Here is a 22,989-nt window from a genome sequence, read left to right as displayed (position 1 = left end):
TTCCAAGTCATTAGAACACCTCTATTTTCTATTCATATAAGTATTAGCATTTTCATGAATGAAAATAAGGGAACCCATATTGTGTTGTCAGTATTGTATACTTATATTATATTTCGTCGGCATGATTATCACTATTTTTCTTGTTTATTAGGTAACTATGGTATTTCTCTTCGTGTTCCTATCTTTATTTTTCATGTCAGTATAGCAAGCCTAAAGTTCTTATCACTTTTAACCGAGGCCCCGTGTGCTACAGGCTAAAGATCCCTCGACAGTTGGAAATCGAAAAAGAGCATGCTAATGCCGCTGTCCTGGCAAATTTTCCCTCATTGCACCCTGCATGGCGTTGTACGACTTCATTAGCCCACATGGTGCAGAAAAGTAGGACGTAAAACTCCATTAATTTCTTATCACTTTTGTAGTCATTGTGCTTATTACCTGTTTCAGGGCGGCCATCTTTTTTTATCTTTCAAAGTCATCTTTGTATTCATTAATTAGCTGCTAAATTTAATTGAATCAGTAAAATCATTTGTTTTATGTATCAAAATATGTATTTGTATGTTACAGATCATATCTAGTTAATTTTTTAGTTGAGGTATGGGTTCTTTATTTTATAATATTAGTTCAAAGTGTTACACTTGTCACATTTTCTGACCAGTCAATAAGTTTTCCAGCATTGATTTAAATATAGGTAGTAATGTGTGTATATCAGTCAGATGTTTTATCTTGTCAAAACAAGTCCGTGTTCTTTAAAAGATTTAGACCACACTGGGGTTAGTGAATAAATTTCTGTGATAAAAAGTGATATTAATTCAAAGTGTTACACTTGTCACATTTTCTGACCAGTCAATAAGTTTTCCAGCATTGATTTAAATATAGGTAGTATCTTCAGTTGTTTTAACTTAATAATACACATTAGTGTAGAATAGTAAATTTAGACTGAACTGGATAGTGATTATTAAATTTCTGTGATAAAAAGTAAGTAAGGATTTTAATGTTTGTTGGTGACGATAAGAATCGTCTCGACACATATTTGTAACATCAATGTCAAATGCTCTATATTTCTATGTAAACTTTGAAAATATATTGTTTTATTTCTTTGATCTCTGGTGCGTTTTTGTAAAGAGTAATCTCCCTTGAGATAAGTGGCTACCCTGTAATACCAGTCTAAATACAGGCAGTCATAATTTCATTGGTGGTTTATCTTTGAATGGAAGGCATGTTGGAAAACTCAGTCCCCAACAGAACCCTTTAAATGCTCATGATGCCATGAAGTGTGCTATGAGGGAAAATAGTCTTCACTACAAATGGGGGTTGATTAATGTATTGATTTGATTAGATTCTACACTATTGATTACAGCCAATCAGAGCCCCTAGACAGAAATACAAAACAATTTGGCTTGGAAGTTAACCAGGAATATTGGTTACAACAGATAATAATAGCTTGACATTGTGAAGGTGATATATTCATAGTCATAGTCACAAATTCAATACAATATAAAACAAAGTTTATTTTCATAACCAAAAACAAAATGGACATTTTATATTTCTCATTAAATTTTTACTGGTTTCAAATACAGAATATATTATCTCTCGGAACATAAAATGTAACGGAGAACATCACCTAGAACACTAGAAATCGTCAAATATAATTCATATAACCTTTCAACATTTCTTTAATTGTATTGAGGCCACTTCTTTAATTTTAAGAATCTGATTAACACAATTAGAAATCATCAATTTTGTTTCTTTTCTTTAATTTGTAAGGAGGCCAATTATTCAATAGGTATCTAAGATGGACTTTTAAGAATCAGACTGATATAACTAATTTAATATAGTAAATACTAAGATTATTGGATTAATAAAATCTTAGTTTTGAAGGGAACAAACCCCAAATTGATTAAATGCAAGAGAGTGAACTCATCATGAAACACCTGACAATTTGTCAATAATGTTTATAATTGAACAGAGTACAAAGATATGAAGACAACCTCAGAAAAGTTTCAAAACACCAACAAAAGGTTTGTTTTCTGTTTCCTGGCAGTAGTATTAATAGAAGTGACAATGTCAAACTTTCAGCTGCCCTTTCTGAGAGTTACCAAAAGTTAAGAAATCATTTTTTGTTCTATTTTTTGCCTTACCTAAAAGGACATTGCTGGATAAGATGTCTATGTTTAAATTAAATATTCCAAATTCAGTTCAACAATATAACAATCACCAAAAAACATGGAGCACCAAATTACAGAGAAGTTGATATTTGCCATATGAATGGCAGTTTTATTCCATGAAATACAACTGATGGTATCGGTCTTGTGTTCCTAAGACACCAAAGTACACCGGAGAAATAGAATGGAACACACAACGATGGGGAATAACATGAGAAACAATGGCTGAAATCTGGACGTAGCTCATTGGAATCAGTTTCATTCAAACCTACGTGAAACTGTTGATAAACCAACATGACTACAGATATCCATAAAAACAAAATGTCTTGATCAGAAATGATAGTTCGCTGACACTCAAAACAGTTCATCATTTCATATCAGATGCAATTAGTCTTGCTTTCAAACAAGCGTTTTAAGTTCCAAAATGGACATCTTTTTCCAACAAAGTATAACAGTTTCCAATAAATTTTTCGGTTAAAATTCTTGACAAATTAGAGTATTCGTCTGGTATCTATACACTTCCAGATTTCAGTTCCCAACTGGTACAAGTATCACAGATAGAACTCAACAAGCTACTTAGTTTCGGAACTTTTAGTTTTTTCACCTTCCCCGTTTTCTTTTTTATCGTCTTTCACTGATAAATCCTCTAATTTTTCCGCAACTTTTTCAGTGTCTTTTTCCGATTTATCATTTGTTTTCGCGTCTGTTTCTTTCTCTGTGGATTTCTGCGGGCTGTCACCAGCATCTACAATGAAAATTGAGATTAGTGCTGGCATAATTTTTCAGTGAATATCATATCTGCAATTTCAAATATGATGTAATTTGGCCAACACATGAGCACCAGAGGTGCGAAATTGAGAAAGGGGTCATCGAATTTTTACAGAATATTAAGCCTGTTAGCGCAATTTCCAGCAATTTGAGACAAGGAAAGGAGGTCCTTCCCGAGGAGTTTTAAAAAATTTTCACAAAAAATATAAATTTTAAAAGTTTTCAGACAGGTCCGTAACAAGAAAAGTGCTTTGCAACCTAAGTTGGGGTCATGAGCCAGAGGATGGAAATCCAGTATATACAGTAATCATTGAAACTTGATACATAAGGTACTCTTATTTCTTGGAATTAATGTCTTTTTACTGTAAAATGATTTCCTTCTAGTCTTACCCTTCGATTTTATCTCTCTCATGATTTCTTTACATTCATCAAATTTACTTTTAAATTTCTGAGCATCTACAAAAAAATAAGTCAATAAAAATCTATACAAGCAGAAATTCCGTTCATCAAAATCTTGTCCCAATATATGGCAAATCAAGAGCAAAAGTTGTATAGTAGTGGACTCCTCCAAAGAGAAGTACCATGAGGTGCTTCGGAAAGAGCAGGCATGGTCTGCTTCAAGTGGGACACCCACCAGTACTATATAGGTCAACATCATGAGATACAACAAGCTACCTGCATTAAGATTTGTTTCAAGCGTGGAATTCTTCATAGTGAAATACTATAGCAGAACAGACAAAATCATTTCAAATCAGTGAAAAAATCTATCAGAATATCGACGATCATCAATATATCAGACCGCCCGTCGAAAATAATTCATCCTCTAGATTGCAGCACATTAATTTAACTTATTACTGAAAATATCAAAGCAAATCTAACCTCTACAAAATATACCTATATGAGTGCCACCTTAGCAAAGTGTCCCGGTGGCTATAAACAACAAAACACAAAGACAAGAAGTCGTGTCTTGTGAGATGATACACATAAAATAATATTGTAGAAAACAATCGAACTTACTTTCTGCGTTGGCAAATCTGATGGCTAATAATTCTGCTTTTGGTTCCTCGTCTGCGAAATCTGCTGTAGTTGACCACACCCAGGCTCTGTCACTGCCACAATTTGGTTTTAACTCCATGGCAGGAGACACTGAAATATAAAAATAGGTCATAAGTTGATGATTTCATATTTAGTGAGAAGGGTTGAAAGCCAACATCCAACTGGCTTTTAAAAACGCTTGTGGTATCAGAATTTTTCTACCTTGAGGATGATTTCGTCTGGTCTCCACTTCACTTCATTGCCTTACAGACGACAGTAATTAAACACACAACTAAGCTATAATAGTGCCAAGTAGGAAGTGTAGAAAATTTACATCTTTAATTTATGAAGTAGTTCTCTCAGAATTTCGACACTCATCAGTAGATCAGTCCGCCCTTCGAAACTAAATCATCACAGAGAACACTCCCTCTCGTACAAAAAACATGTTTCAAGAAGCAAAGATCAGTGATTTTTCAACACCAATTGACTAGACCACATCTCATTCTGTGGACACAGGATTCTGGACAGACAGACAGTTTTGAAAAAGGTGCAAACATATAGCACTTATATATAAACGCATAATCACAAGTTTTGGATATGAATTCCTCGTCAGGACAGTTACTGAATAAAATATCTCTCAGAATTTCGACCATCATCAGTGGATCAGTCCGCCCGTCGAAATTAAGTCATCATAGAGAAAAGCTTAGAGGAAATCAAGGAATTTTAATACGCTAGTAGATACACAGCCAACTCTACAAGTTCATGAGCTGCATTCTGTAAGCATCATTAAAATCAGTTGATGTAGTCTCTTTTGTGTTCATGCATCAATATCAACATAAGTAAATGGCAGTAACTAAAAAACCACTCATTTACAAATGACCTACAAGCTCAAAGCCACTCAACAGACAGATATCCGACAGAATTTTTGACAATAGATTCACACAATTAAACCAGGGCTGTTGATGAATCTCTATTTGCCAGTCAAGTTTGATTGAAGCTCCAAAATGACTGCAATTTTGATCTTTCTTGTTAAAATATCCGGTTTGGAATTTCCTATATCAACAACTGCTGCACCAACATTAACCCTACATTAACCTTATCATTAACTCCAAGGTAAAAATATTATGATGTCTGTGCTTTAAGAGAGTCTACCCCGTGCCTGCTTCCACCCCCAACACCTACAGAGGTGACAACAGTGAATTAACATTATATTGTGGGGGACAACTTACCGTAATGATTGGCACATATTTTTAATGTTTTATCTCTCCTCATTAATATTCGAATCAGACCAGTTTTCTTGTGTTTTAAAAATTTGATATCGCCAGTTCCTCTTTCTTTCCACTCTGGAGATTCTGAGTTACTGTCGAAGCGAAATAATTTGGCCCGGCTGAAAAAGACAAGTTACAATAGAAATGAGTGTCGACTGGCAGTGTCCAATGAGGGAAATTTTCACAGGAGAATCAGCCTTGTCGACTAATAGCCCTAATTTATAATCATATCTTTGCATGGATAATTTTTTTCCATAGAAAACTTAGCCAATATAACAGTCCTGTTTTCATTCTGGAGATTTTGAGATTAGACGCAAAGATTTAAAAACTTTTAAGCTACCAATTCAAACGAACATTTCATACAGTGCTTTGCTATCACCCTTTCTGAACTTGATTGGGCTTACAAAAACAGGCAAAAACTATGTAGTAAGATTTGTACAAAGACAGCCACATTAGCCTACGTTTCATTTGATTTATAACTATCCAGAGATCTCAAAAGGAGCTTAAAAGTGTCCAGTTCCCATCCTAATAACAGGAGCCTTTTTTAGGCCTTGATAACAGAAGGGCGGGCTTATAACAAGTACATATGGTAACATACATTTTGAATAAATCTTCTTCATTTTCTTCAAGTGTGACAACCTCTACAGCTGGAAGGGAGATAACTGGTTCAAAATGGGCTGTACACGTTTCTTCATCTTGAGCTGAAGCCCCGTTACTCGTACTTGAGGGATTGTCTGTTGGTTCTTCTGTTGGATTGATTTTCTGCAAAATATTAAAAATATATAAAATAGGCTAGCCTATTATCTGGATAATATATAAACAGTTTGCTGAGCTCCTATGAATTTATAATAGGAGATTGCTAACACATTTACTACAAGTATCTTTAAGCCCAATGCTCTTCATTCATGTACTTTGTAAGCTTTAAGTTTCATTTTCCTCAAATAGAAAAATTTCATGGCATGCTGTCAATGATCATTGATAGCAAGCAGAAGACAGAATGCTTTTCCAAATCAAATACAAAAGAAGCGAACAAATCATAACGAAATGAACATTTTATGTTCATAAAGAGAGGGTTTCAAAGGATTTCTTTTGTCACGCACTTCACTATGCCCTGAAACAACAAAAATGGCGCACGAAACCAATCTAATAGGTACATTTACAATCCTTGACAGACTTTTGAAATATCGATGTCCAGATTTTCACCCAAATTACCTCGACTTCTGCCATTGTGAACCTTGATGTAATTAGATTTAAATTCTGTCGTAATTTATCAATGTTGTGAAACCATTACACAGTTGTTCCCGCTGAATCACCAATTTAAGAGTTTAGTTTCGAATTTTTTGAATTTTAACAAAATATCATAAAATACTTCTCTATGATCAAATTTGTGACACAGATATATTTTGATGTCATGTTTGAGATTGAGTTTTGAAATTTCACTACAAGTTTGGCTCCCTTTCGAAATTTTATTGAAATAATTTTAAATGTTTTAGTTTCGAATTCAAGATGTCTGCGCCCATGAGTTCACATTTTTAGATGGAATTACAGTAAGTGTAATCATACTGAAACTGGTTATTGACAATCTAAATCAGCATTCACAAGTAAGTTATAGCAAAGCAATTTATTTTCAGATAATGTCACTTGCTCCTCAAATTGGAAACGCCACATCTTGAAGTTCCTTACCGGAAAGTGAAGAGAGAGAGAGGGGTGGGGGGTCTGGTGTTAGTGTTGATAGGTAATGGAGGCGAACCTTGAATGCATAGTGTCAACAGTTAGACCCATGGCCATCAGCTTTTGTTATTGAATTCTACCACTCACTTTGTTTGCTGTATGAAAAAATGATTTCCCCGTTCAGAAACAGCAACAGTGCCCCTTTTCCTTGGGATCTTGTTCCATGCAAACAAATTTTTAAAAAGGGGTAAGATTTGACATGAAAATATTTGTTCCAAATCCAGGATATTTCTATGTAGGGCTGTATTCGTTGTCTTTTTTGTTTATTAGAAGATTCAAAATGGAAGGAAAAGAAGCTACAGAAAATTCAGCAATAGCCCTTGAACCAGATGAGACAGAGGCAGAGAATACTGGTGCTGCTGTGATGGATCAAGACACTAAGTTGGGGGAATCTATAGATCCTTTTCATTATTTAAAAACAGACGAGTTTACTTCAGAGATTTATAAAATAGAGATTTATAATTTACCCCGAAAATTTGGATTTGCTGTAAGAATATTTTAATCAATAATTATTTACATTCTCTAGTACAATTCAACAGTGAGCTCAGAATTAAAAGTTTGTCATATCACAAATATTTAAAATATATATAATTTTCAATTGAATGCAAATATAAGGCTTGATATAGCACAGTACGTCATTTGCTTGGTTAAGTCGAGCAATTGGTGGCAGTGAGTTCTGTTTTTGATTCGCGTGTGAAAGTCAGTTGATCTTTCGCATCCTTGTAATATATAGCTGTTCCTTTCTTTTTTTTATTGTGTATCTTGGGGAAAAATTCTGTCCAATAATTAACAAACAATTGTATCATAGCAACTGACTGACAACTGATGTCTATTTGTTTATTGAATAGCTATCTAAGTGTTATCATATATTTTCAGCAATTGAAGAAACGACTGAATGGAACTTTAGGATTAAAATGTCATAAAATCAACAATCCACAGGCTAAAGCAGCTTTTGTCACTTTCAGGTGAGGGGTTGAGTTATATAAAAGATTAAATCGAGCTGATAATGTTGTGTATAACATATTTTCTTTATGAATATAGAAAAAAAGAAAAATAGATCATGTCTTAAGAATCAAGTTTGGTATATTAAAGGCACAGAGTGTAAAAAATAATATAGGAAAAATAGTGTGATAATCAGAATAAGAGAAAATATATAAACTTAGAAATAGGTGAATATCTAATGCTTACTCTTTTTTGTATAATCTTAGATGTGAGGAAGACAGAGAAGAAGCTTTAAAGAAAATCAACGAACATGTGTGGAAGGGACAAAAATTATCAGCCAAGGTAGATACAGTATGAATTCCGATGTTCAACTCACTGCACTAACATAAATGTGATATGAAATGATCAATATTTCACTTAAATAATTTATCTGCTCTACGATTATCTGATTTTATTTGTATTATTGTTTTATCATCACTATAGGTTGCCAAGCCAAGAGCAGATCCTTTGTTAAGAAAGAGAAAACAGGAAAAAGGTAAACAAATTCTCTTCAATTTCATCATAACCTAGCAAGCAAAAGTTAAATATCAAAAGTCTTCTATAACTTTGCTCAAAAATATCTATTGGTCCTATTAGAGGGCTTATGTTGACCGTTGTTTCCTTTATTTATAGAATCTTCTAAAATTAACAAGTCATTCTGATAGGACAATAAACCAAGGCCCTCAGTTAAAAGTTTCCTTTATTGCACACTTGCATGGTGTTGGTTGGCCCTCTTCATTAGCCTAATCAAGAAGAAAGAGTTAGAAAGTAAAACTGTTTAATTCTCAATCTTTATGGTCTCAGACTGAAAATTATTTTATTTCTGTAGCCCAAGTAAATGATGGTATATCCAGTGAGAAGAGAAGTAAAAATGAATTAGAAGAGGATGAAATACCTCCACATATCAGGTAAAATAATTTACAAATAGTTTTTGTATGTGAAGAAGTGATTAATTGATTGGAATTGAAGTTTTTACAGTGATAATTTGGTCAAAAATGAAGATTTTTATGTTATAGATTACGTCAAGCTAATTGTAATATTTAAAGCTTGCTGACGGGTGTATGACTTTCAAACGAGAGTGCCTCCTTATGTTAGTTGTAGTTGGTTTTGCCCTAATATTGTGAAGATGGCCAATATTTGTATAGACGTTTACCATAGATTGTTTTATTTCAGAATAAAGAACAGTGTTACTCCATATTGGAATGTGGATTACGAGGAACAATTAAAGGTAGGCAACTCTTATCTGGGTGAATCTAAAATAATTATTGTGAACTTCGTAAGAGTTTGTTAATACAATATAATCATAAGTAACTATGTGGACTCTCTGAAAGGGATGTCGAGTTGACAAACTTAAATACCAAATGCCAAATAAACATTATTAGCTATGTGAACTCTCTGAAAGGGATGTCGAGTTGTCAAACCTAAATACTAAATAAACATTATTAGCTATGTGGACTCTCTGAAAGGGATGCTGATTTGAAAAACCCAGTTACAAAGTGAGTCAGATGTTTGAAAATAGTCTAGTTGTCTTCAAAATCTATGAATTATGATGATTTTTCAGAGAAAGACCCAAAGTATAGTAGATGTATTAATTTCTGTTGCTAAGAGACCAGATGTAAAACAGTTATTTGTTAATCAGAGGTAGAGTAGACTGTAAACTTTTTTATAATTATTTGTGGATGTTGGTGGGCTGATTGACAGGAGGCTTTGAAAATTTACATTAAAAATGTTTCCGTCCCGTAAATATAATGTATATTGTAGTTGTTTGCCTCAAGAGAGGTTTATGTCTTATTGACTTGTCTTCTTCTCATTCTGCCAACATATGTTTTGGAAAACAATCTTCATCAGGACAACTTTTTTGTGGAAATGGGATTAACTTTCCAAAATTGGATTTAAGAGATAAAATAAAACATTTGTCTTGTTGTTTTCAGAAAGAAATATAACGAAATGTGCTGTGAATTATTACCCATAATTCCTTCAGTAAGTGACATTTTCTTAATCACATATTTTATTTCGTAAGGCGACTAAAGATTTGTTATTAGTTTATACGGTTTATTTCAAGAAAGGCTGTCAAATCACATTGTTGCCCCCAGATTTGGATTAACCTATAGGCAAACTAGGCAGCTGCCTTTCGGCCCATGACAAATTTTGTAACAGTTGATAAATTTACCCAGGCCCATCGAAAATTGTTCTGTTAGGAGCGTGATGTGTGAGAATCGACTAAATTGTTTGATCCTAATGGTGATGAATGCCGATATCGTGTATACGATTGATGCTGATGAGCTAACTGATCTGTTCCTGAAAAAAAAGATCGCAAACTTCCTGCCATAAAATTGTAATCACACAATGCCCCGTTCGTTTGCCTACGACCCATCATGTCCAAAATCCGCCACTGGTTGCCCCCATGATGAATTTTAGTATAGTATATTTGTATGGATTATGAAAAGGATTAAGGAGCAGACTTTTGCTTATAGCACTAATAATGATTCAATATCAAGGCCCACATAAAAATATTGATTTGAGAAATGGATTATTACTATTTTTATTTCAGCCAGTGATAGAAAAATACAGAAATAAATGTGAATTTTCAATTGGTAAAAATGTCGAGGGAAAAGGTAAAAAAACTAAAATTTGAAATATCCATCATCAACTGCTTTCTTACGCGTCTTGTTCCATAATCTCTCATTAAGACATACAAATCATCAAAGATTTTCAGGTAGTGGGGATTGGGGGAGGTGGTTCACTGTTGTCTGTTGATGGATTTTGTTTCTACCTTATCCTATATTTCAGATAATTGTGTGGGATTTCGTTATGGTCTATATAAAGATGGATTTAGTACAGTTGGAGATATTTCAGATATAGCCTTTCTTCCAGACAGTCTCAAATCTGTTGCCAAGGTAACCATTTTATATTTTTTGCATCTTGTTTTACAATTTTAAATTTTATGCTAAAGAGTTAATTACCTTTTAAGGTTTTACTGAAAGTAGCAAGCTGCCAAAACAAACTTCTGAATTGAAGCAGCGCATTTTGATGAATCGTGATCCTTTCCTTGCCCTAAAATTGTATAAACTTTATATAATGGACAGTAGAAAAATGTGGTGAATCTAAAGTTACCCGGCTTGGGAAGAATTTTGTTGGTTCTTATAACAGCAATACTATTTATGTTTTCATTGCAGTCCTTTGAAGAGTTCCTATCAACCAGTCCCTATAAATCATATCACCAGGGCACACATGAAGGTCATTGGCGCCAGCTGACAGTCCGGGCTACCAGAGCTGGTAGTATCATGATAATTCCTGAATTTTATACTAAAAATATTTCACAGGTATGTGTGACATTGAAACACTCATTTCAAATAACGGGGTGATTTTGATAAATGATCCCTTTATTGTTGTTGTAGAAATTAAGATTCTTTAAGTCAAAAGTTTGGATGCAAGGTCGACTATGGTACCTGCTAAAACAGTTAACAGAATTAAGATAATAAGTTACTCATCACAGCGAATTTTCATGTATATTCGAGCAAAATATATGAACTCATTGTTAACATGAAATAGTGACTAGCTCCGTGTTGTTACCGGAAGTTGTCAAGGGACAAAAGGAAAACTTCCGCTTTGGCCCGGCAGTCGATGAACATGTAGTAGTCGTGTAAGCATGGTCTGACGGCCATCTTGTAATCATCTTTTCATTCATCTGTATGTTTATGTTTGTGATGTCCCCCCGGGTTTTTATGTATTGTCTATCATCATAATAAATATCATCAACCATACATGACTTTTCACTCATCCAAATCTGATTCAATTGGATTGAAGATTAAAATCTGAAACATTTATCTTTATTCCCACCAGGAAGATTTAGAAATAGAAAAGAAAAGATTAGTAGAATTTTATACAGTTGGTGAGGGGAAAACTCAGAATATAAATTCACTCTATTTTACACCATTTCAAAGGTAAGATTAAAACTTTCTTCTTGTTCATCAGATGATAAACATTCCAATTTCAATCACTTCTGGAAAATGACTTTTTTGGTAATACCTTTGTATTTGAATTTTCAGTTTTTGTTTTAATTCTCTTAATTTTTTGGTGCGTTACCTGTATTTTATTTTTTTTCCAGTGGAGAAGGACAGCATATAAAAACTTATGAACATTTATTTGGAGATCAGGTAAAAATATTGAGTTTTTTCCTCCAAATTTCTGTGTTATTTCACAGGGGTTGACAAGTAAAGTCATTAAGTTCTTTGAAGGAAAACTGTGACATACTTTAAGATCCTGCATTTTTAAACTTGCATGATGAAAATTTGAAAGAAACGCTGTTGATTTTTGATATTCAAACTGTTGAATTGATACAAAGGAGATATGAGCATATTTGTAAAATGGATTTTTTGTATATGTTGTAATATTGCCTTCTGTATAATCCGATATTATGTGTTTATTTTGTAGACAATAAAAGAACAGATGTTGAATATGACTTTCCAGATTTCACCTGACGCCTTCTTTCAAGGTTTGTAACAGACCTTAATCTAATTTATAATCTCTCCTCTCCCTGGAATAATTATCAAAGATGAACTCAGGGGCGTTATTCTCCAAAATTTAAGATAATGTAAGTGACCATGTCATCTGATTGGTCAATCAGGGAAATTAATTGTGGTTTATTATCCAATCAGATTACTGTATGACATAAAATCTACTTATGCTAATTTTGATAATTTTGAAACCTTGTAACGTTATATTTGCAGTTAATACGAGTGCCGCGGAAGTTTTATACAATAAAATAGGAGAATGGTGTAATATAAAACCAGACGTTAAAACTACAGTACTTGATATTTGTTGTGGTACTGGAACTATTGGGCTGGCGCTTGCTAAGGTAACGTATGTCAAATAGATGGTAGTAAATATTCTTTAGTAAATACATGTTGTGATTGAGATAGAAAGGGAAATGGAGTATTGAATAATTGTTGTCTTACCAGAACTATGAGCTGGCGTTCACCAATATAACATTTCTTATTGTTCTTACTGTTATCTTCGCTCTTAATAATGTAACATAGTGATTATCTAAGCTGACTTAAAGTTGACTATATATAGACACAGCTTTATAGAACAATAATCACTGGTTAAAGTTTTATACAACGTTTCGACGTGTTTCCCCCGTCGTCCTCAGGAACATAATGAGAAGAAGTGATGGGTAAACTATATATACATTAATGCTTTTTATTAGGAAAACACAAGACATAAAAGGTTTATTAGTGCATCACATTATTTTTTGATAAGAGGTACATAATTCGACTACTTGTGATTATGTATTGAATCTCATATGGATATGGATATAAGTATATTAGTGTTTACAAACAGTTTTGTTTATTTTAGAAAGTAACCAAGGTAATTGGAGTAGAGATGTGTCAACAGGCTATAGACGACGCTAAACAAAATGCTAAATTAAACGGTGAGATAATTGATCTTTTACCTAAAAACTTCTTTGAGATATTCTTGTTGTTGCCAATATCCCTCCATAGTTGAAACTTTCAAATAGAACTGAACTATGTTAATTTTCAGATTTCAAGAAAAAATATTTGAAATAGCTTCTTGTCTTTGACCAATCCTTAGTTATTTACAACGATCAAAATTGTCAAGATTTGTCAGTCATATACTTATTTTTGATTTTAGAAATTAAGAATGTAGAGTATTATTGTTCGAGAGCTGAAGAAGCCATAGTTACCATCATAAAAACAATATGGACACCGAATGTAGTGGCTGTAGTCGACCCTCCTAGAGCTGGTTTACGTAAGTTCTTCAGACTTTTATGTAAGGCAGTTTTCCACGGAACGATTTTTTTCGTGCGAAGCGAAATTTTTCGTTGCAAAATAAAAGTGCTCGACAAATTTTGATTTCCACTGTCATCGAAGATCGACGTTATCGCTATTTTAACGTCCTTGCCCATCAGCGACAAAATGGCGGCATTCAACAAAGCCCTGCTATTAAGCTAGGGTTTATATTAACTAGTTCTAATAATTTTCCAGATTTTGTTTTATTTCCTCTGGATCCAAAGAAATTCGTGGGCCTAGAGTTTTCTGCCATCTTGAACGTCATGACGATATGATGAGCGTCGTGACGATTTTTTTCGCCTCAAGTTCTAGTACTTCTTATCAATACGCATGCGTCTGTACAAAAAGATCTTCCCGTGGGAAACGGCCTTAAGTTTAGTTCTTGCTCCAATAACTTATAGTTATTCAAAAATGCTTATCTGATAGGTATTTGGTGAAGGTGTTCCTACTACTGTAGAAGAATATGACCAAGTAGCGAAACCTGCCAAAATTGTTAATATAGTGAATCCCAAATTCTATAGAGAGTCAATTCAGTGCATGTTGGAAACAAGTGAAGGACACCCCCTGTTTTTATTAGTTTATGTGTTTAATTACAGATAAAACTGTGTTGAGGTCGTTAAGAGTTTGTAGAAGAATTAAAAGATTAATCTATGTATCATGTAGTCCACAATCAGCCAAGGATAACTTTATAGAGTAAGTTTGTTAGTTTGACAATTTCTTTTTCTGAAAACAGATCATGGGTCAAGATCATGGGTCAAGATCATGGCACAACTTGTAATGGAAGTCAGCCTACGACTGTGGTGTTTTGTTTCAAGGAGCACCTACTGTCAAGAGCAAGCAACTCTATCTGGCTAGAATGGAGTAACTCTTGTTGAGAAGTTACAAATTAAGACCACAATATGAGTAACCAGCTGGTAGGATTGTACTCTGCTGCAGTTTGGTTTATTTAGCAGTTAAATACTGAAACAAATTTAAATGTTATGGCCCTGGATTCAGACAATCATTCCCAACCATTGGATAACAAACTTTTTAAATGCAAAATGACAAATATTTTCATTTTTCATTTTTCTCTTCCAGCTTGGTGCGACCACCAACCAAGAAGTTAAAGGGTCAACCGTATAAACTGATCAAAGCCGTGCCTGTCGATTTATTTCCCATGACCCCTCACTGTGAGCTGTTATTACTGTTTGAACGAGATCTGTCACAGACCAACGACAGCAGTGGCTCTGATTTTGAAATGACGTCTGCTGAATCTAAAACTGACTCCTCAAAAAAGGCAGATGCTTCTAATCCGTCTGCTGAGATAACTAAGAAAGACAACTCTAGCGTACAAAGTGTGCCTGCAAATATTGATGACAAGACTGAAAATGTGAAGTCGAAATTGGAGGATGCTGAGCCTATAAAAAATGACAGCAAACCAACAGCCTGAAACCAAGACTGAAATGTGGACAAAAAATCCCGATCGAACAGAGCTACGATACCAGTTTGAAAATAATGAAGGAGTAGTCATCTTCACAATGTCGAGCTATTATGAACTGTGTCTAATACCTTAACTTTAATTGCATCATGGAAGTATGTAATTGAAGCGATGTGATTGGATTGTATACTAGTCTATACAGCCAATCACCGTCTTCATTAGCCCACATGGTGCAGAAAAGTAGGACGTAAAACTCCATTCATTTCATTTCATTTATACAGCCAATCAGAGCCCACAACAGTGCGACAGTAAACAGTTTAGCTGCATGTATAGTCAGAGGCTATGATTGGCTATATTCTCTAGCATACAGTCCAATCAAATTGCTGCATTAACAAACTTGTCAAGATGAGGACATAAGGAGGTGGGTATAAAAAATCAACACAAAATGGTTTATATTAGAAATTTGTTGTATTTGAATAAACAACAGTATATACTACTAGAGTGAAATTACAGTTATGAAACAAAAAGAGGGGGAGGGGAGGGGCGATATGACACACGTAAGCTGGGAAGAAGGAAGGGAGGGGGTACTAACGGATAAAAATGTCTCTAACAAAGCCTATACATGATCTACATACAGCACAAGATATTTTATACAATTCTAATTTACAATAACAGACTAGAGATATGTGGCATATTATTTGAAAATTTCAACCATCATGCCAAAATATTTAGTTTATCTTCAGTAGATGTAACTAACATATGCACTTTTGGCAGGTTTTATTGTTAATTCTTGCAACCTGCCTGCAAACACACCACAATTTCCGCTAAAAAGCTGTCTTTATATAAAATTATAGCACGTTCAGTCGAAGATTAAAAAATATGAGGTTCTGATTGGTTTATACGTTCCTTACAAGGCTAAATTAACCAATCAGATTTCTTGAAATTATCTACTCATGATTATATTAAGTAATGATGTTTATGTCTCTGGATGATAGAGGCTATATAGACATGATTAAAATGATTATACATGTAATATAACTACAGTCAAGCAAAAAATATTTGTGCATATTTGGGTCCAATTCAAAATATAAACATGAGAAGTGCATTATATTTTTAGGTGGTTTAAGTAGTAAAGAACATAATATAGGACTTCCTTGTATAGTTTCAATAACTATGTATTTTACCCTTGAATAAAAGATAATAAGTCTGACTTGTATAGTTTCTATTACTATTTATTTTACTATTTATTTTACCCAAAATTCAAAATAGACTGGTCATATTTATGTTTTGAATCTGACCTCAATGTGTACAAATATTTTTGCTTGAAGAAGAAGAAGAAATATTGTGATAAATACGCAACAAAAACATGCAACAACATAAACTAACGGTCTAACAATCATTTTAAATAGAAAATAGCAACATGGTTTTGTTCAGAACTTATAAATTCTCGACCACTTAATTATTAATTTTTATATCTGTGATTTTCCATCTTCACAATGACAAGCTATTACATGATACAAGTAAGTATAGCGGTTATTGCAGTCAAGGTATAAGTACGAAGTTTGTAATACCTTGATCACTGTGAAGATGGGTGATTTACAAGCTAGATTATTTTTCAGATAAACTGAGTTTAACATCCTAGAGATCTGTCTCGTCATGTAGAAATAAATTGTTCATTGAAAGCAGTAGACTACTTTTCTCAGTATAATAATGTGGTTTCTCATTCTTCAGTGGCTCTCTCACCATAGTGATCACCAATTACTAATGGTTGCGAATAAGAATAGCGTTCATAAATTTAAAACGTAACAACACACATTCAGAACTGATGACCACTTTCATTATTCACAACATTACACAACTAGTAATCACTATGGTGTGAGGGTATCTTTAGTTAAAATACAACTTATTAATAGACTTTGGTTTCTTGAAGAATATATATAATAGAAAGAGGCACAACACTTCAGGCACAATCAAGAGTTACTACCCCTGATTCTCCAAAACTTTGTAATGAGTGAAGGATGACTTAATTTAAATGCCAGTCTTGCTTTGAGAGAGTCAAACCTATACATGAAAGTAGTCCTGTATAGTCCCCACCAGAATCTTCTACAAAGTTTGGGACAAACAAGGCAAAAGTTTAGAAAATTTCATGCAAAAAAAAAAAGTTATTTAGGACATGCAGAGAGTAGAATAAATACACATAATACAGTATTGTTACTATAGTTACTAGAGATAATGATGCAAATCTTGGTCCAATTTAAAACACAACCAGTCCATTCTATTTTGAGGTAGAATAAATAGTAATAGAAATTATACAAGTTAAATTTATATTGTGTTCTTTACTACTTACTCTACCTAAAATAAAATGGACGGCTCCTATTACCGTTTTGAATGGTACCAAGATATACACAAATATCTTATAGTTGATACATTGGTACTAAAGTTTAATTAGGTCATTTCAAATATTGGAGATTCAGGGGTGTATTCTGTTACAGCCTTCCAAAGAACATTGCTTCTTCTTGAGACTTGTTTGCTTCTAGGTTTTATCGAAAAATTTTGCAGGTATTCATGGCAGAAACACAAAAGAATTTTCCAATATTATATTCCAAGATGCACATTCTTTATAGCACTTTCACAAATTACACAAAATTTCATGCAGCTATCCAAAATTGTTTTTCACAAACGACTCTAAACATAACTTCATGCCACTTTCCAAATTCATTTTTTACAAACGCAACTTCATGCAGTTTTTCCAAACGCACTTTCACTGTGCAATTCTTTACAAATCCCAGCAAGCAGTTGGTATATATATAGTTTAATAAATAGAGCAATATGCCTATGGTTTCTAACGGAATACAAATCTACGATATATGCATAGACATGTATATGATGCATCACTGCCCTGTTTCCCAACCTCAGGGTCCCAGTCAACACCACAGAGGGTAAAATAGTGTTAAATTTCAATATAAATGGAAGATTCAGACCTCTGTCAACTGTACTAACAATTCAGAACTTTTGGTGACAGGTTGAAGAGGTATCAGGCCACATGTTCTCAAAACAATCTTAGCGATAGGATGTTCTAGGTTCTTAACTTTTAACACTGTTTCTAGGATATCCTAGAGCTAAGATAGTTTCGAGAATACACAGCTGGGAACCAGGGCATAGGGCATAGCATATAGCATAGCATGCACAGTAAATAAGATACACAATGGTTTAATATATCGTCACAAAAACATTCTATTTTGAGACGAAAAATGGATTTCTTTAATATGATGATTTACAAATTTGACACGATTATGACTTTTAAAAATTTTACATTTGGAGCAAATCAAGAAGTGGGGAAGCTGAAACGCATGTTTGATTAAAGTATGGGTTCATACATGTTGAAGCTAATGCTTATTGAGCCTCATCTTCATAATGTCAAGCTATTACTTCATACTTATACCTTGACTGCAACAGCCATTGTCTTGTATCATTGAATGCAAGGATTGGATTTTTTCACCAGCGAAAACAGCCAATCAGAGTTCTAGACAGAAAGGCTGTAAACATTATGGCTTTGCGTTCACTGACTGTCTGTCGAGGCCTCTGATTGGCTGTATTCACTTACATACAATCCAATCAAATTGCTACATTTACAAACTTCCATGATACAAGACAATGGCTGTTGCAGTCAAGGTATAAGTAAGAAGTTTGTAATAGCTTGACATTATGAAGATAATAGAGCCTAGCCTTTTTTTAAAGAGGGGACGTGACCGCCCTAGACTTCTGACTCCGGTTGGCTGGCAAAAAAGTTAAATAACTATAATCCTTAAACAAAAAATTAATTAAAGCTTAACACAAGCTGATATACTTAATAAAAACTTTTATAATGCCGTATAGATTCAGATTATAACGAAGGACTGCAATGCTCCAAATTTGAAATTTTACACTTGAAAAGAAAAGGATGGGGCTGGGAGGAGAAAGGGTTTCGTTTGGTGAATAAAAATTAATTTAGTTATATATAATATTATACATGGTTGAAATTATTTGATTTCTGTCTTGAATCGGCAAAAACGCCAACGAATCAGATTAGAAAACGTCATGGCATGATACCAATGTCAAGGAAAGAAATTCAAATCAAATCAAAATGAACGCATCATTGAAATAACGTCACGAGTTGCTTGGCCGCCTTGGCGACGTCGTAAGCACATTGTATAACTTGTGTTGTTGATTGTTTGGAATCAGACGCGAGATGTTGGCACTCTATACGAAGTCTGTTGGCACTGTCTTTGAGCAACTGTAACGAATGAAACACTTCCTCTTTTGGGATATTCTGAAACAAAGTAAAGTAGAATAAAGAAATAAGGATCACCCAGCATAAAGTTTCAATTTGTCTTATATTTCTAGGAAGTAGACAAGAAAAAAGCTGTCATTCAACATGGTCAAAATGTAATATTTAATCTAATAATTTAAGAATACACAATATAACTGTATGTATGAATAATTTTACCAACCCAACACCAAACAATATGTGCTATGTAAACTCTCTTAAAGAGATACTAAGTTGATAAACCCAGTAAGTGGTGTAGCTAGGATTTCATTGATAAGAGGGTTAGGGGACATCCTAGCACCCTGACGTCCCTTTGCGAATAAAAATGGTACTAGTCATGGTGGTAATGAAGTCAGTAATGAGAAAATTACCCTGGGAAATAAAGCTTCCATTTCTGTCACGGCCATAAATATTCTATCTGAACACGGATTATAACTGAAAATAAACAAAGTATTATTTACATTTAAATTCAAATAGAAATAATTAGTAAAAGGTTGGATGAAGCTCCCATATACCACAGGCTCGGTATGTTTAATATCCCTATTTAACTTCATTTATAAGATTGAACCTGCATCGCGTCAAACTTGGTCTTCATCACTCAATTTTTTTTGGTCCAAGATTTTTTTTAAGTGACTATATTTCAATATATCAAGATCTCGATCTAATCAAAGTAATCCATCCATACCTAGGTCACAAGTAGAAAACAACAAACAAACCTTTTGATGTCACCTTCTTGTGCCCTTTTTAATAAATCTTGAATACGTTTGGTGATTTTCTCGGTTTTTTTCACAACTTCTTCTGGTTCGGGTAAATCAACAGGAACCCCTACAGCGCCACCTGGCATGCTGTGTGTACTCGATACAGAATCCATCATTACCGAGGGTATTCCTCTGAAAATATAAAATTATCTAAATAGGTGAACAAAAAATGAAAAAAGAAATGGTTTGATTAAAAATCATCCACAGAAAAAGCAAGTGCTATTAATTGTTTGATTGTCAAGTAGGAATAGGAAAGCCAATGTGACGAAACCTTGTAGCATGAGGTTTTAAATAGGAGAAAGCTAGCTGTAATTATTATAGTTTAATTTCTATTTGATATAGGTTGTTGTACTCAGACTGAAAAGTTTAAAATCATTATTCAATTCTTTCAATTCATTCTACCTAAATCTTGAATCAGAATTTGATGAATTGGGCACAAGTATCTAAGATTTACAATGCTATATTCAAAATCACACAATCAATTTGTACGATGTACATCAAAGGGACACAACTCACCCAACCACAGCGTCCAATCGTAATTCATCATAATCCGGGTCTTTAACATTAGCGTTGATTTTATCTGATTCTGATAAACCTGGTTCTTCTGGCTGTAAGCTTAACTACAATTATAAAATTATTCACATGAATGGAGTTTTACATCCTATAATTAATTGATGTTTTATACCAAGAGACTCAACATAAAACACACAAACATCTATAGAAGTACGAAAAGAATCAATTTAAAATGATTTTAGGATTCTCTTTATCTGATTGGTCCATCATTATAATTGGTTTTGAATTTAGTTTAAATTATCCAATCATGTAACAGTATTTCTTGAAATCTAGATTTTTTCCAAGACAGAAGGCCCCTGTTCCTCGTTGGTTGTAAACTATATTTACAGATATACCAGTAAGAATAATTAATAGAAATATAAAATATACCTGATTTTCTCCAAGGTGAATATTACTAACAGATAAAGCTGTTATTATTTCATCTTTACCTTCACTATTCTATAATAATATACAACAATAACATCTAAAAATACTGTCATTTTCTACAGCACTCAAATAAGAATTAGCTTCCACAACATTTTATATATCAACGACAGCTTTTGTTATAGTGACGTCATTAAACTCTTTCATGAGCCACAGATATCTGACTGAAAATTGGAATAGTGCAAATTAATGATATACATTAAACCTCTTTACAATTCCTTTAAGTTCAATATGCAAAAAAACCAAACATACCCTTTCTGAGTTTCGAAGCTTATCTCTGGCTTCAAACATAGATTGAGGTCGTGCCTTGACAACTTGTAATTCATATTTCCCCTCTATTAACCCTTGACTTATTTCATCATTTTCATCTGCCGTGAACCCGTTTGGTACATTACCATCCTCAGATCCTCGCTCGCTTTTTACATCTCGTAATGACGCGTTTTCACGCAGTAGAGATTCAATCTGAAATTTTAAAATTTGATTTAATTAAAAATTTACTATCACAATTTTGAGAAATGTTTCATAGCACTATTTCAACTGAAAAAATTTCAGCATACTGGTAACCATCCTAATTTCTGTTGTCATCTCAAAAGGTAACTGTGAAATAAGTTTTTTTGAAACGGACAACTTGAGAGGGCAGATGACAGCAGAAAAAAAAATGTTCAAGGAACTTATTGTCATTGAGTAAAAGATTTCAAAATTCAGTGAATCCCTCTAAACCGACATCTCCAAACTAGCAGAATCACTCTGCAAAATATAATCCTCAATAAACAATAAACGGCAAATCAAAATCGAAATCAGATTCGGAATTGGCTAATCATTAGATAATTAACCTCTCTAAACTCTTTTAGGACATAAAATTCCATTCATTTCATTTCATTTAAACTTTTTTAAAATTAAAAGATAACATTATTCCCAATACTTACAGTGCTTTGCATTATGTGTACTTTTTGTTCTAAATCTGTCTTTTTATGAACTAATGTTTTGATGGTCGTTTCTGCCCCAGCCAATGCTTTCTTGACCTCCATATACTCATCCGTAGAGACAGGCCCCTCGATCGCTTCTGAATTCATACTCTGTTAACAAACAAAATAGTTAACAGTGAAATACTTTACAATACACCTGTTCAATGTCCTCAGACTAGTTTGCTTTTAATGTCATAACGTTAAAATTTGAAGCCATTTTCCAAAAATAATTTTCCTGATTTTATACCAGAAACATGTGTCAACATTTTGAGTGTTCTAAGTTGGAAGATTATCCAGAATTAGTCATTTCGTGCATTTGACAATTTTGAGTAAAATTAGATGAAACATATAATTCAAAACCTCAACCAAAAAATTTCCAACAAATCAAAAGAAAAGAAACGGAGTTCACTCCAAATCACAAAAAATAAAATAACTCCAACACCAGACTAAAAATATTATTTCTATGATAAAATTCCAGAGAGAATAAATAAATGATTTGTGTAATGACTTGAGTGTTTCTAATTTTATATATTTCTCCTACAAAATGAATTTCCTAAAGTTATAACACATTTAGATACAAATTTGAAATAAACATCCCTAAACAATGTCTTTTTATACTTTTTTAAATTAATATTTTTCTCGTGAATATTCAAGTTTTGAGTAAGAGTAAACTGTTTTGAATGATTTTTTTCTTTGCAAAGTCTTGAGGCATGCTGATAATATTAGTAGTTGGACAGGGAATGCTTTTTAGTTAGTTAATGTCGAGAGGGGGGGGGGGGGGGGGGGGGG

At 33.5% G+C, this 22,989-nt stretch overlaps 3 protein-coding genes across 3 annotated transcripts in view; 1 reads left to right on the top strand and 2 right to left on the bottom strand.

The window, feature by feature from the left end:
* Window positions 1-2,614: 2,614 nt before the first annotated feature.
* LOTGIDRAFT_191338 (hypothetical protein) lies at window positions 2,615-6,543 on the bottom strand. The gene is made up of 6 exons (XM_009059458.1): window positions 6,446-6,543; window positions 5,832-5,995; window positions 5,195-5,352; window positions 3,948-4,076; window positions 3,321-3,386; window positions 2,615-2,907 (listed from the first exon to the last, which is right to left on the bottom strand). The coding sequence occupies exons 1-6, from the start codon at window positions 6,458-6,460 to the stop codon at window positions 2,735-2,737; spliced, it is 705 nt and encodes a 234-aa protein (XP_009057706.1). The 5' UTR covers window positions 6,461-6,543; the 3' UTR covers window positions 2,615-2,734.
* Window positions 6,544-7,328: 785 nt separating this feature from the next.
* Window positions 7,329-15,187, top strand: LOTGIDRAFT_121926 (hypothetical protein; the record flags this gene model as incomplete). Its single annotated transcript, XM_009059457.1, has 18 exons — window positions 7,329-7,451; window positions 7,841-7,929; window positions 8,173-8,248; window positions 8,390-8,441; window positions 9,091-9,173; window positions 9,507-9,586; window positions 9,877-9,925; window positions 10,497-10,560; window positions 10,736-10,842; window positions 11,122-11,268; window positions 11,789-11,889; window positions 12,054-12,102; window positions 12,380-12,440; window positions 12,676-12,803; window positions 13,304-13,379; window positions 13,601-13,717; window positions 14,355-14,451; window positions 14,836-15,187. 18 exons carry the CDS (start codon window positions 7,329-7,331, stop codon window positions 15,185-15,187), a joined length of 1,851 nt encoding a protein of 616 aa, XP_009057705.1.
* Window positions 15,188-19,316: 4,129 nt separating this feature from the next.
* LOTGIDRAFT_51898 (hypothetical protein) overlaps window positions 19,317-22,989 on the bottom strand; it is a gene marked incomplete at both ends in the record, with an annotated part of 21,660 nt that continues 17,987 nt past the window's right edge. The window contains 5 exons of the mRNA XM_009059349.1: window positions 19,317-19,484; window positions 19,853-19,916; window positions 20,198-20,371; window positions 21,579-21,634; window positions 22,162-22,311. Coding sequence (XP_009057597.1) covers window positions 19,317-19,484; window positions 19,853-19,916; window positions 20,198-20,371; window positions 21,579-21,634; window positions 22,162-22,311 — 612 coding nt within the window. The remainder of the gene's footprint in view (window positions 19,485-19,852; window positions 19,917-20,197; window positions 20,372-21,578; window positions 21,635-22,161; window positions 22,312-22,989) is intronic.

The sequence above is a fragment of the Lottia gigantea genome (assembly GCF_000327385.1).
Source record: "Lottia gigantea unplaced genomic scaffold LOTGIsca_39, whole genome shotgun sequence".
Taxonomy (NCBI): domain Eukaryota; kingdom Metazoa; phylum Mollusca; class Gastropoda; family Lottiidae; genus Lottia; species Lottia gigantea.
Note: the sequence above shows the minus strand (reverse complement) of the source record. Positions and strands in the feature narration are given on the sequence as shown.

What these genes read in the sequence shown, in the direction of transcription:
- LOTGIDRAFT_191338 (XM_009059458.1), bottom strand. An exon ending in AATATGTGCCAATCATTACG is followed by an intron (nt 4,077 to 5,194) that starts GTAAGTTGTCCC and finishes TTTATATTTCAG; the next exon opens with TGTCTCCTGCCATGGAGTTA. An exon ending in CAGATTTGCCAACGCAGAAA is followed by an intron (nt 3,387 to 3,947) that starts GTAAGTTCGATT and finishes ATTTTTTTGTAG; the next exon opens with ATGCTCAGAAATTTAAAAGT.